Raw genomic sequence first — 13,412 nt, forward strand, 5'->3', positions numbered from 1 at the left:
CGTTAAGAGAACACACTTTAAAAAATAAAATGCACTTGAAATAGTCTTGCGACCATTAGTAAACCATCTTCTTCTCTGGAAACTGAGTAATTCAATCTTTGCCAATCGTGCCGTCAGTCAGCACACAGACATTGCTCTTTCCGGCCTATTAATGTCCACACACGCACGCACACACACATACATATAGGCTTCCTGTAAGCAGCAGCCCCCTGCCAGTCATGATTGAGGAACTGAAACAGGTGAGTTCACTATATTGGTGTATTTTGACAGTTTAGTGACCTCAAAACTGACTTCCTTGTTCCATAGTTACGAGCTATTACATACTGGATTGCAGGGACACATTTACACAATAGGTCTGACCTTTAGATATAGGGAGCTATGTCTAAGACGCATTTGTTGCATAGATAATGTTCTTATTTGAAACCCCCGATCAAATGTGCCATTTTGTCTTCAAAGGTGCCATTTCAGTGCTTTGAAGTTAAAGTGCACCTCCTGCTGTCCGCTTGTGCCCTGTCTCTGTGTTTCTGAGGTCAACGCTTCCTCAAACTGTATATAACATAAACATGTTATACCAAATACGTTTGGGGTTAGTTTGCCCAAAAATTTAGTTTCTATCATTTACTCTCCTTCATATTGTTTCAAACCCTTTATTAAATGATCTCTTCTGTGGAAAATAACCCCAAAAAAATTCAAAGTAAATATTGACTTAAGTTTTGATCTAGTTTATTCCTCAAACAAAAATATTGTATGGTTTCAGAAGACTTATAATGCACTTCATTTTTTGGGTAGATTATTCCTTTATGTGTCTATATAATATGCATTTGGAGACAGACCAGAGACTTTGCACTTTCTGAAAAGGTACCTTATGGTGTTGAAGTTTATTTATGAGCTGTGATCTTTATAGATAAGGACGTGAGTATCAAGTTGACCCCAGGCCATCCTTCAGACCCTGCTTCCAGCCCTAACGCCATCCCCATTGCTGCCCCACGGCAACACCGAGCTCACCGCAGCGGAGGAACGCGGGATGACCGCTACCGGTCAGGTAAGGAAAATTTGTTTGCCAGTATACATTACTATTTAAAATTTGGGGTCGGTAAGATGATTATTGAAAGAATATTGTGAAATATTTTTACAATTTAAATGCGCTGCTTTCTTTTTTTTAATATAGTTTAAAATGTAATTTATTCCTGTGATTAGTAAAGCAAATTCAGCATCATTACTCCAGTCTTCAGTATCACATGATCCTTCAGAAATCATTCTAATATGCTGATTTGCTACTCAAGAAACAATCCTTCTTTTTATAAATGTTGTAAAAATTCCTTTTCTCCCCTGATTGTGTAGTTACGGCATGGCATGTACATAGTGCAACTGAACGCCTAAATGTGAACACACAGCTCTGTAATGTGTTTGTCACCACATAGAGACAATTCTCTGTCTCTACATGAGTCAGTCACTGTTTGGTGACATTGTTGGATGTCTCATCTGCCTCTTGTCATGTGCTATTGTGTAATTGTTATTCTCTTCGTTTGTCTTTCTGTACTCTTCGTTCTCTCTTCTTCTCACCATTCTTTGTGTCCGTCTGCTAGATATCCACACAGAGGCTGTGCAGGCTGCTCTGGCCAGGCATAAAGAGGAGAAAATGCCCCTTCCTATGCCCACTAAGCGTCGCTCAGCCTTCGTCCAGTCTCCTGCGGAAAACTGCACTCCTCCCGGTAGGTCCTGCATCGCCCACAAGACTTCTGCTTCTCCTTCTGTCCAGATCTCACTGACCTGCAGGGTCTCGGTAAATACAGGCATACCTGAACCTTTAGCGCACACCCTGGCCTTTATACGAGAAAATTATAAAAATATCTTAACAGGGCTTAAAAAAAAAATGTATCGGGCAGAAACTGTATAATCGTTCCGAAAGCGGTTTGATTCGAAAAAAATACTGGTTAATAACTTTATTTTAAATATACTGTATATATATTTTGCCTATACTTTATATCAGAGCTTGAACTGAAGAGCTTGTTGCTAAACCTCGTAACTGTCGGCAAAACCTCATACAGAAACTCCACCCGCCTCAACACATTTTGGAGACCGTTTCTGCTTGTTTGCAGTGCAAGGGTAAATAAAAAACTGGTTCTTTGAATAAGTACTACAATTTATTTATTCAAAACATGATGTGTGTAAAGGCTTATGTTTTATGTATTTGAGGAGCCGACAGGAATGTCTTAGTCTGGTATTTGCATGTGTGTAACACTTCGTCTTTAATAACACAAGCTTTTTGCCAAATATATTAAACAACAGTAAAAACTGAGCGGCCACATAGCTACAATAACGTTTGTAACCTTCAAGTTAATTATATAATAACTTAATATTATATAACTTAATATAATGCACTTACTGCCTCAGATGCGACCGTTCTATTGACGTACAAATCTCAGACTTTCTCTGGTGAAAATCCTCGGAACTCCATGTGTGCTTGATTTTGGAAAAATGTCTGACCATACATAAAGCCACAAAACTAACTTTGACAAAAGGGTGTAATTATTTAAAAAACACTACTTTACTTTATAAATTTCCTAAATAGTAGCAGTTTAATAAATAGTTTTTGCACTAACCTGCAGTGTTCGCTGGTTTCAAAACACTGCTGGATATAACCTGCCATGGTAACATATCTTCGGATAAACTACCGGTACTGTGATCCAACAGCTAATGCTAGCACTTTGCTTTGGTGTCTTGCATAGGATGCCTTGACAACTGAGCGCAGGCATTTCACTCACTTTGTATGCGTCGTCACATTTGCATAGGCTGTACTATTTGAATTTGATTGGTTGACTGCCAAATTAAAATATTAAACAGAAGAATGCTAAAATAACGTTATTAACCGGTTAATGTTAATTTCAAATAAGCGTTTCTGTTCAGAATGTTTAAACTTGATTTTGTTTTCTTCTTTTTTTTGTTCCTGTTAAAATTTAGTTTTTGTTCCTTGAACAGTTCACAGCCCTGTATCATAATATTTTTTCTAGTGATATTCTAAGAATATATTCATTTTATATACATTTTTCATATAGGTCAGAATGATATTTGAAGCAAATTTTAGACTTTTCTATTGTATACTAACATGTTTGCCAAATATTTATTGTACTGTAACCACAATTTCAGTATCACTGATAATACATCATATCAGATTCATAATTTATTTGTCTGCCTTTTGTGGCCTTTATCTGTAAGCATTTTTAAAAGGTTCTTTCTGTGCATAAATAGCTGCTTTAACTGTTGTTATATGTGTGTGGCCACAGATACATCATCGGCATCAGAGGACGAGGGCTCCCTGCGCAGGCGTCAGGCTGCAATCAGTGCAATGCTGGCTCAGAATCTCCAGAGCCCCGAGTATTGGATCAACCGCTCTGTCCAGGGCTCCTCCACCTCCTCCTCTGCCTCCTCCACCCTCTCTCATGGAGAAGGCAAAACTCACAACCACAGCCAGGGCCAGACCAGCATGCTCGCAGATGTGCTGGCACACACCCGCATAGGTACTGCAAGATAATGAGTCACACGTACATACATGTTTAGGTGCTGAATCATAGACAACCACTGATACACACACAAAAGAGCCTCAGTTTTATAGGTCTGACACTTACGCAAGCACAATTTCACTTCCAATGACCTGGTCAGGGCAAAACAAAGGAACGAAAATCCAAATCAGTCAGTGTTGATATTGACTTTTCAAACCTGTTTGTTCAGTTGTGTTTCATATTGAGCATGTGCATGGGTTCACCAGATGAATCACTGTGCTGTTATGTGTCTTCACTGCAGAGAGCAGCAGCATTCCTCCTGATGTCACATCTACAGTGCCTCAGGACAGGAACTCCAGAGCGGACCTGCCACCCAACATCGTAGTGAAGGGCATAAGCCGCGGCCAGAGCCGCACCAGCATGATGGAAACTGCCGGCGGTACAAACCACACCACACACAGCTCATACATGCAGGGACCTTAAACCAAAACCAATTGGTTCTCAACACAAAAGCCCACCATTGTTCCAATATAGCAAGATATTTTTGGTATTTCTGCTGTTATTGACAAAGCTGCTTGTTTTCAAACTTTTTTTACCAAGCAGAAACTGTATTGATATATTACATTTACCGGTAAAAACATGACACATTTTGTGATTCCATAAGTTAAGAACGGTATGTCCTTCAATGAAAATAGTTTTGAAATATGAAAATAGTTTTTATTCATTTTATGTAATTTAATTTAAAGTTATTATTTGAATAATGATGTGGCACCTTGGCTGAGAACCACTGATCTGAAGTAGGTCAGAGTTGAATTTCCATAGTTAAAACATTTGCAAATGTTGTACAAGCAATATATATATTTTAAAAAAAACTTTGTTACACTTTTAACAAGATTAATAATTTGTTAATTTACTAAGGCATTGCTGATAATGTAATTAAACCTATTTTAATGGGTTTTTATGTCCTCTTTTTTATGTGTATTTTTTTCATAAATTAACCCTTGCTACTACATTGCATATTAACCTTAACATTGTCTAGCTAGCGTCCACTAGCCTGTAAAAATGTAATGGATATTACCACAGTTGCCACATTTTGCATAACAATTGGAATTTAAGAGGCCCACGGAAGTGGCAAAACCTGAAATTTTAAGATGTGTTGTTTCCAGGCCAAAAAAAGGGGGAAGGAGCTCAGCTGTTAAATATTTTGTTTGAAAAAAAAAAAATTCCAGTAATCACAAACAATTGTAGAAATAATGTAAATTAATTGATTTGAATGGCTTTTTCACTTTCAGCACAATATTGTTGAGCTGGTTCAAAGTGTCGTTTGGTTTACCACTAGTTCATTTGCGCTATTCACTTCCCAAATAAGCAACATAAATAATTTCCTCTCCATGTCTATTTTTAGAGCGATCATAAACTAAAGTAGTTGTCATGTGTTTCTGCTAACATTTTAATGTTTTTCTTCCTCCTTTGTCGTGATGCCATCTGACTGTAGGAAAAGGTAGGGGTGTTTAGTGCAGTGTAGTGACACCCAGTGGTTTTGTCCTCCCACATTGACCTTGTATGATTCTGTGTTATTCCAGTTTGTTGTTGACTTCTGTGTTGTGACAAAACCTCTTCCTTATTGAATCCTCCATATTTGCTTTGGCTCTGTCTGTTCCATATGGTGTCCTTTGACCAGCTCGTTTTTCCGTAATATGAACAGGTGAATGAGAATATCTCTGTCAACAGGTGTTCCAGCACACGGTCGTGTCTCCAGCAAAATACAGCAGCTGCTCAACACATTGAAGAGACCCAAGCGGCCTCCTCTCAGCGAGTTCTTCCTGGATGACTCTGAAGAAATTGTGGAAGGTGTGAAGCTATTTCTTGATGCCATACTACATTTATTGGGACATATATTTCATCATACATAACAGGGTCCGAAATTAACACCCGCCAAGCGCCAAATGCGGGTAGATTTTCCATTTGGCGAGTAAATCTCAAAAGGCTATCCGCCACACTGGCGGGTGAATGTTCAAAATAGTAATTTAATAAAATGTTTGTCCCGCCATAGTCTTATCTGATCGGTGAGTAGCCGAATGTAGACGAACTGCTGCGCGTGTGACAGGGCGCATGTTTAACTGAAGAACGAGCAGAGAGAGAGAGCCCCGGTCGCGCGCGCGCTCTCTCCCTCTCCCTCTCCCTCTCCCTCTCCCTCTCCCTCTCCCTCTCCCTCTCTCCCTCTCTCGCTCTCTCTCTCTCTCTCTCTCTCTCTCTCTCTCTCTCTCTCTCTCTCTCTCTCTCTCTCTCTCTCTCTCTCTCTCTCTCTCTCTCTCTCTCTCTCTCTCTCTCTCTCTCTCTCTCTCTCTCTCTCTCTCTCTCTCTCGCTCTCAGTGGAGACAGGCGAAAGTAGGCTTCACCGTCTCCTAAGCGCTGTCTTCAGCATCCGAAATTTTCCGTTTAGCAAGTAAATAATAAAATAAAATGTTCGGACACTCGGGAGGTCGTGAGATATTGCACACGTTACGAGTCAGCTAGACTGATAATCGCGTCAAAGCAGCTGGTACACGGCACGACTGTCCGGCGGCAATCACGTAAGCTTTCGCGCTAAACACAAGAGACCGGAGTTTTCAATGTTGCAGGCAATAGCTTCAGATAGAAAATGACAGAAATGTGTGTGCAAATGAACAGTAGCCATTCCTTTCATCATAAAAACGAGAGAGAGAGAGAGAGAGAGAGAGAGAGAGAGAGAGAGAGAGAGAGAGAGAGATTGAGAGTGTGCGTGTGTGTAAAAAAAAAAAAAAATTATTATAGCTTACATTTCAAATTTTGCTCTGGACAATTTTTTATGTTTGTATTCAACATAATACCTTATTATCTCAATTAAATGTACTGAAATGTATGTGACACAAAAAGGCTGTTTATTATTTTGGCCGGTAAAAAATATGCTTGGCTGGTGGATATTTTCATCTACCAGTCCCTGTGGCAGGTGAGCCAAAAAGTTAATTTCGGACCCTGATACATAATAAAAGCTTCAATTTTGCTTCTAAATTATCTTCTAATTTAATGCAACATTTTTGTTAAAAAATTATAATAGCACTTTGAGTAAAAATCAATTTTAAAATGAACATGAATTTCAGAATGTATTAGTATTCAGTGTGTCCTCCTTTTGCTTTAATGACAGCCACGTCACGTGTGTGTGAAACCTGATTATCTTTTCTTCCAGTGTGATTTGAAAATAACCCAAAGTGCATTTTGTGCTTCAATGCAAGAAATTCTGACCATCTTTACAGAGTCACGACACGTATCATAAATTTACCATATTAGTGTCCTAGAATTGGTGCAGAATAATACATATTTCTTCTTCATTTTACATCATAATATTTCTTGATTAAATTCGATTTTGAACCCCTCTATAACCGTCTTCTCCACTTGCAGTTCCACAGCCAGATCCCAACACACCCAGGCCAGAGGGCCGACAGATTATTCCAGTAAAGGGGGAGCCGCTAGGGGTGGTCAGTAACTGGCCTCCAGCTCTGCAGGCGTCACTGGCACGTTGGGGAGCCACACAGGCCAAGAGCCCAGCTCTCACTGTCTTGGACATCACTGGCAAACCACTCTACACCCTCACCTATGGTGAGATGTCACACTGTTCGGATTGGGACAAGCAGTTTTCCAATGTTTTAATGGGATAGTTTACCCAGAAAAAAAAATTGTGCAATTAATTACTTACCCTGATGTCATTCCAAACCCATATGCTATTATTTTTTCAGTGCAACATACAAGTAGAACATTTTGAATATTTATTTTAATATATTTGGTCTTTAATAAGCTCCTGTCATCCCTTGACCCCTCTAGGTAAACTGTGGAGTCGCAGTCTGAAGTTGGCGTACACGTTGTTAAACAAACTCGGCACCAAAAACGAACCAGTTCTGAAGCCTGGAGATCGAGTAAGATTTTAACACAGTGCTTGGCACACTGCAATCGCATACTGTTCTCAGCTCAAGGCTATTTCTGATTCTCCATATTTCTCCCTTTAGGTGGCATTAGTTTATCCCAACAGTGACCCTGGGATGTTCTGGGTGGCCTTTTATGGGTGCCTTCTCGCTGAGGTCATTCCTGTCCCTATAGAGGTGCCTTTATCTCGGAAGGTATGAGAGAAGATCAAAACCCCTAAAACATGACATTAAGCTTGTTGAAATGTTTACAGTTGTTCGTGTGATTTTTAGGATGCAGGAAGTCAGCAGATAGGCTTCTTATTGGGCAGTTGTGGTGTGGGACTCGCTCTCACCAGTGAGATTTGTCTAAAAGGACTTCCAAAGACCCCGAATGGAGAAATACAGCAATTTAAAGGTTAGTTCCTTGTTGCTTTTTTTATCACTCTGCTTCCTCACATTTGTCATAAACTTCTCTTTTGAGGCTGCAGAATGGCAGTTTAACCTGTTTTCTTACAGGATGGCCTCGACTCAAATGGGTGGTCACTGATACCAAGTATCTTACCAAGCCCTCCAAGGACTGGCAGCCGCACATACCTACTGCAAACACTGACACTGCTTACATAGAGGTGAGTGTGGGTGTTTAGGTGAGTAAGAATCCTTTCAATCTCTGATGTGTGTGTGATATGTGCGTGATGTGTGTGTTCTCAGTACAAGGCCTCGAAGGAGGGTACGGTGATGGGAGTGGCTGTGTCGAAAATCTCCATGCTGACACACTGTCAGGCTCTAACACAGGCCTGTAATTACTGTGAAGGTGAGTGCTATACTACTACTGTAGAACAAATGCATTGAAGTATTCCTGCTACTGCAACTGCACAACACTGAGCAGCCCCAGAATTAAGCAGTGAGATTTATTAATTTATAGCCAGTGCTCAGTCAGATTATTTCATTAGACTTATACTAATTAGATAATTTTTCTCAACAGTAATTTGGAAATGACTTGCTTTCTATGTTATTTTTTCCCATTTGATTCTCTATAAAATCCTCTATCCTTTAAACGTTGACATTTTTGTTGACCTGTTGATTGCCTTGTCTCAGTTTATCAATTTAAGTCTAAAATTATTTAATATTTACCATCAGTGTTATTTTAGTATTTTTTTTTAGTGGTAGATGTCATTTTACTAGTACCGGTATATGTATTATTATATTATGTATTATTTATTTACATTTAGAATTTGCTTACTTTTTTATATTTTCACTTTTCTTTTTCATTTTTGTTTAAGGTTTAGTAATTTTGTTATTTGCTTTTGTTATTTGTATTTTTATTTAGCTTTCTTTTCTTTTCTTTGTTTAATTTAAGTAGTTTTAGTTAATTTCAACTTAAACTTAAGGATTTTAGTTAGTTGCCAAGGCAACGTTTCTAATTTTTATTTATTTCCGTCTAAATTTATATTTCAGTTTTATTTCAATTGCCAAAAATGATTTTTTAAATAGTTTGTTAACAATAACAACACTGAAATTATAATAACAACAATTCCATTATAATACGTAATACCTCTTATTATATTTAATACATGTTCTTTTCATAACATAACACCCATAATATCAAGAACCCATAAGTTCTTGATGAATAAATATTCTGACATTATAAAAATGTTTTCTGTGCTCTTTCTTAGGAGAAACACTGGTTAATGTCCTGGATTTCAAGAAAGACTCAGGCCTTTGGCATGGAGTTCTAACGGTGAGTGCGATTCCTCTGAATATTTCTGTTCTGTGCATTCTTTTCAGTTTCACAGACTTGTTGCTACATGGTCGCCGTTTTTTTAACTTCCGCATGTTTGTGCATTCTTACAGAGTGTCATGAACAGGATCCACACTATTAGTGTGCCATACTCTGTCATGAAAGCTTGTCCACTGTCCTGGGTGCAGAGAGTTCATGTTCACAAAGGTAAAGAAGACATCCACAACATCTGTGCATGTACTGTAGTTAGTATGTTATTGTGATCTGGATAATGGCCAATCATGTTGAATCAACAGTTCTGTGGTACAGTTTCTAAAGTTCTTCCATGTTTATGTTCACACACAGCTCGTATGGCCTTGGTGAAATGTAGAGATTTGCACTGGGCTATGATGGCTCACAGAGATCAGAAGGACACCACTCTGTCTTCCCTGCGCATGCTGATCGTAGCTGATGGAGCCAATCCCTGTAAGGAAACAAGCTATGGGAAAGAGATTGCTGTATTTCTGTTTTTCAGTGGCTTTAAGTGTAAATAAATGATCCATATTTCTGTCTTAGGGTCTGTGTCTTCTTGTGATGCCTTCCTGAACGTGTTTCAGTCTCATGGTCTGAAACCTGAGATGATCTGCCCATGTGCTTCCTCCCCTGAGGCCATGACCGTGGCCATCCGCAGGTACCTGCATGTATTAAGAGCTGTGCACATCATCTTTCTATACTTAATTGACATAGATATGCTTTAAAGTCACTATTTGTGTTTAGGCCTGGTGCTCTAGGCGCTCCGCTCCCTGCCAGGGCCATCCTGTCAATGGCAGGACTCAGTCACGGGGTGATTCGGGTCAACACCGAGGATAAGAACTCTGCCCTTACCGTTCAAGATGTAGGACATGTCATGCCTGGAGGTGAGACTCCATTTGAACATTTCACTGTAGATTATGTGAGGGGTGTGAACTGTCGAAAACAGTTTCCACCTTGGAAACAACTACTGGATATTAGCAACTAATTTAACGTGTTAAATCAGCAAAAACGTATCTCATTTATATCTTTTATAAATCATAAAGAAAAATAATGCACAAAATACAATGTTTATGAACCCAATCCAAACCACATCCACTCATTGTTTAAAATTTGTCATCAATGCAGTATTGTGAGAAAAAATTATACCGGTCCATTATATTATAATATTTTATGAATACAAATTATTGTATAGGCACATAAGTGTCTTAAATGTTGGACTTTGTGTTTATTTCAATTCATTTAATAATTTCAGATGTAAATATTTCAAGATTTCAGTACATTTCAAAAACATTGTGTTTGAAATAATGTCTGTCTTGTCTTTCTGCACCACAGCTCTGATGTGTATTGTGAAGCCCGATGGGCCGCCTATGCTCTGTAAGACCGATGAGATCGGGGAGATAGTGTTGAACTCGCGTGCCGGAGGCACCATGTACTACGGCCTGCCCGGGGTGACCAAGAACACTTTTGAAGTACGGAAAAAGTGCATGGAGAGAAATAATTCTGCAAGCAATATGCAGAATACACACATTTACTCAAAACAATCTCTCACTGACCTTATTGACCGCAGGTGATTCCTGTAAACTCAGGGGGTACCCCTATAGGAGACGTTCCCTTCACGCGCACTGGACTGTTGGGCTTTGTGGGTCCGGTAAGTAATGCTGTAGTAGTATAGTTTTACTATACATTTGTATTAAATGATTTTAACGCAATAAGGATTTTGAATTCATCGCATACTTTAACAATTTAATGTTGACAGCCCTATATTTGATTTTTTATTTATTTTTTTGATAAATGCTGTTCTTTTTAACTTTCTATATAAAAAATATATATCCTGAAATCATCAAAAAAATCTTGATTAAATAAAAAATTCAAGAAATGAAAAAATCTTTTGAACAGTAGTTTACATATAGTATGAATAAAGCCTATTTGTATTTGCAGCGACTAAGATTTGTAGCACGGTATTTTGTCTTTTATTGAATGAACTCTTCTCTGTGCCGTCAGGGAAGTTTGGTGTTTGTGGTGGGGAAGATTGATGGTCTGCTTGCAGTCAGTGGTCGCAGACACAATGCAGATGACCTGGTGGCCACAGCACTGGCGGTAGAGCCAGTCAAAACCGTCTACAGAGGGAGGTACGAATGACGCTAAAGAAAATCAAAAGCACATTCAAATTACAGGTGGAAATGTGATGGGGTTTTGAAAGTGTGTGTCGTATATATGCAGGATTGCCGTGTTCTCCGTCACAGTGTTCTATGATGAGCGTATAGTGATCGTGGCAGAGCAGAGGCCTGATGCCAATGAAGAGGACAGTTTCCAGTGGATGAGTAGAGTCCTACAGGTAATACACAAACAAACAAGTTGCTGTCCTCACTTACACTTACTTACAAACTTATTTAGTTTAGTCTGAAGTAGGTAATTGAAATGAATTTAGTCTGAAGTAGGTCATTTAAATGAATTTAGTCTGAAGTAGGTCATTGAAATGAATGGACCTGAGCCGGCAGGCTTAATGTAATGAGGCAGAACACAATGACAAATTGACAATATCCTATGTTGCCATTATAGGTTTTGACCCTCTATTTCACAGTAATAAGTGTCCTGCTTTTGTCCCTGCATGCTTTCCCACAGGCAATAGACAGTATCCACCAGGTGGGATTGTATTGTTTGGCTCTGGTGCCTGGAAACACATTACCCAAAACTCCTCTGGGTGGTATACATGTGTCCGAGACCAAGCAGCACTTCCTGGAGGGTTCTCTGCACCCTTGCAACATTCTGATGTGCCCTCATACGTGTGTGACCAACCTCCCAAAACCCAGACAAAAGCAGCCTGGTACTGAAAAACCCATCAAATCCTGAAAAATAGTCACACTTCTCAGAAATGTGATCAGTTTTCTGAATTGAATGAGGGGAATGAACTTTAAGCGTCAAGTTAATTGCCATTAGTTCATATGAACATCCTTAGTTGTTTTATTAATATGTACTTTATATGTACCTTTTATTTGTTTTAATTAATTTTTAAAATGTTAAATTTTTATGTCATATTTATATATATATATATAATATGTTATTATTTTAATGTTTTCATTTTTCTCACACCCATTCTTATGCATCTGCAAAGGACTTTAAATTGATATTATGTGTGAAATTTGCTATAAAAATAAACTTGTCTTGTCTTACAGTGGGAGTTGGTCCGGCTTCCATCATGGTGGGCAACCTGGTGGCAGGAAAGAGGATCGCACAGGCTAGTGGGAGAGATCTTGGGCTCATTGATGACCAAGAACAATCCAGAAAGGTTAGCCAAAGATTACTAGACTACTGCCTAGTAAACTCTATTGATATCGCTGCATGATGTCCCAGGACATGAAGATTTCAGTAATGCCTCTAATCTCTTATAATAGTACACTTAATACAATATTTAAGTGTATTATAATACACAATATTATAATTATGTTTGCAACATTAAGCCTCCAGTTTCTAGGTACTTGCAAACCTCACAGGATTGCACCTTGATATCTTGTTTAAATGATAATATCATTAACTCTAACTCAGCATAAATAGTTTAAGAAGAAGTGGAGATGATGAGAGTTTTTTCTCGTCTCCTCTAAGCTTGTGCTCTGGTCTGTCTTTCTCTCTCGTGTGGGGGGCTGTAGCTCTGTGTGTGGCCCACTAACATGGTAAGCCTGAATGCCAGCAACGCTCTGCTATTTGTGTGTGCTGAGCTTTAAATCCCCATTGCTACCAACAACAACAGCCACCTCAGGGCCTTACAGGGACCGAAAAAAAAAAACGTTTCTAAAGTGTTTTGAAGAATGTAGATTTTACTGCAAAATGGACCCTTTTGTCAGAATGGACTAAATTGACTTGATATCGCAGAATTGTGACTTCATTCATTGTAATTGCTACTTTTGCATCTCAAAATGTGTTTTATGTCCTACAAATGTGGCTTTAATTCACATTACATAAACATTACATTTCAGAAACTGTAGGCACACACACGCTCTCTTTTACTGCATGGTGTGGTCATTATTGCCGCTGCCTGCATGAGTTCTGCTATGTGTGTTTAAAGACAGACAAACTATGTGAACTATCACCTACCCCTGATATTATAAACCTTAAATCTGTTTTATTTGCTGGCTTAATATTGCTGTTTGCTGAAATAGTGCTATGAGTTGATTTGTGTCTTCCTGTTATGTTAAAGACTAAGATTACTCTTGATCTTATTGTGGTTTGTATGGATACATTGACCTGTCC

General features: G+C 38.8%; 1 protein-coding gene across 2 annotated transcripts in view; it reads left to right on the forward strand.

Moving 5' to 3' along the window:
* The window catches only part of dip2ba (disco-interacting protein 2 homolog Ba), a 48,199-nt gene that overhangs the window by 28,379 nt on the left and 6,408 nt on the right, over nucleotides 1-13,412 (forward strand). For both annotated transcript variants that reach the window (XM_079587347.1, XM_079587346.1), the window contains exons 3-24: nucleotides 905-1,042; nucleotides 1,587-1,712; nucleotides 3,285-3,518; nucleotides 3,802-3,939; nucleotides 5,232-5,351; nucleotides 6,918-7,115; nucleotides 7,338-7,429; nucleotides 7,520-7,630; nucleotides 7,709-7,832; nucleotides 7,934-8,043; nucleotides 8,126-8,228; nucleotides 9,091-9,155; nucleotides 9,269-9,362; nucleotides 9,501-9,620; nucleotides 9,711-9,825; nucleotides 9,912-10,051; nucleotides 10,500-10,636; nucleotides 10,735-10,815; nucleotides 11,169-11,296; nucleotides 11,388-11,502; nucleotides 11,790-11,991; nucleotides 12,341-12,453. In XM_079587347.1, coding sequence (XP_079443473.1) covers nucleotides 905-1,042; nucleotides 1,587-1,712; nucleotides 3,285-3,518; nucleotides 3,802-3,939; nucleotides 5,232-5,351; nucleotides 6,918-7,115; nucleotides 7,338-7,429; nucleotides 7,520-7,630; nucleotides 7,709-7,832; nucleotides 7,934-8,043; nucleotides 8,126-8,228; nucleotides 9,091-9,155; nucleotides 9,269-9,362; nucleotides 9,501-9,620; nucleotides 9,711-9,825; nucleotides 9,912-10,051; nucleotides 10,500-10,636; nucleotides 10,735-10,815; nucleotides 11,169-11,296; nucleotides 11,388-11,502; nucleotides 11,790-11,991; nucleotides 12,341-12,453 — 2,804 coding nt within the window. The remainder of the gene's footprint in view (nucleotides 1-904; nucleotides 1,043-1,586; nucleotides 1,713-3,284; nucleotides 3,519-3,801; nucleotides 3,940-5,231; nucleotides 5,352-6,917; nucleotides 7,116-7,337; nucleotides 7,430-7,519; nucleotides 7,631-7,708; nucleotides 7,833-7,933; nucleotides 8,044-8,125; nucleotides 8,229-9,090; nucleotides 9,156-9,268; nucleotides 9,363-9,500; nucleotides 9,621-9,710; nucleotides 9,826-9,911; nucleotides 10,052-10,499; nucleotides 10,637-10,734; nucleotides 10,816-11,168; nucleotides 11,297-11,387; nucleotides 11,503-11,789; nucleotides 11,992-12,340; nucleotides 12,454-13,412) is intronic.

Source organism: Phoxinus phoxinus, assembly GCF_949152265.1.
Source record: "Phoxinus phoxinus genome assembly, chromosome: 18".
NCBI lineage: Eukaryota > Metazoa > Chordata > Actinopteri > Cypriniformes > Leuciscidae > Phoxinus > Phoxinus phoxinus.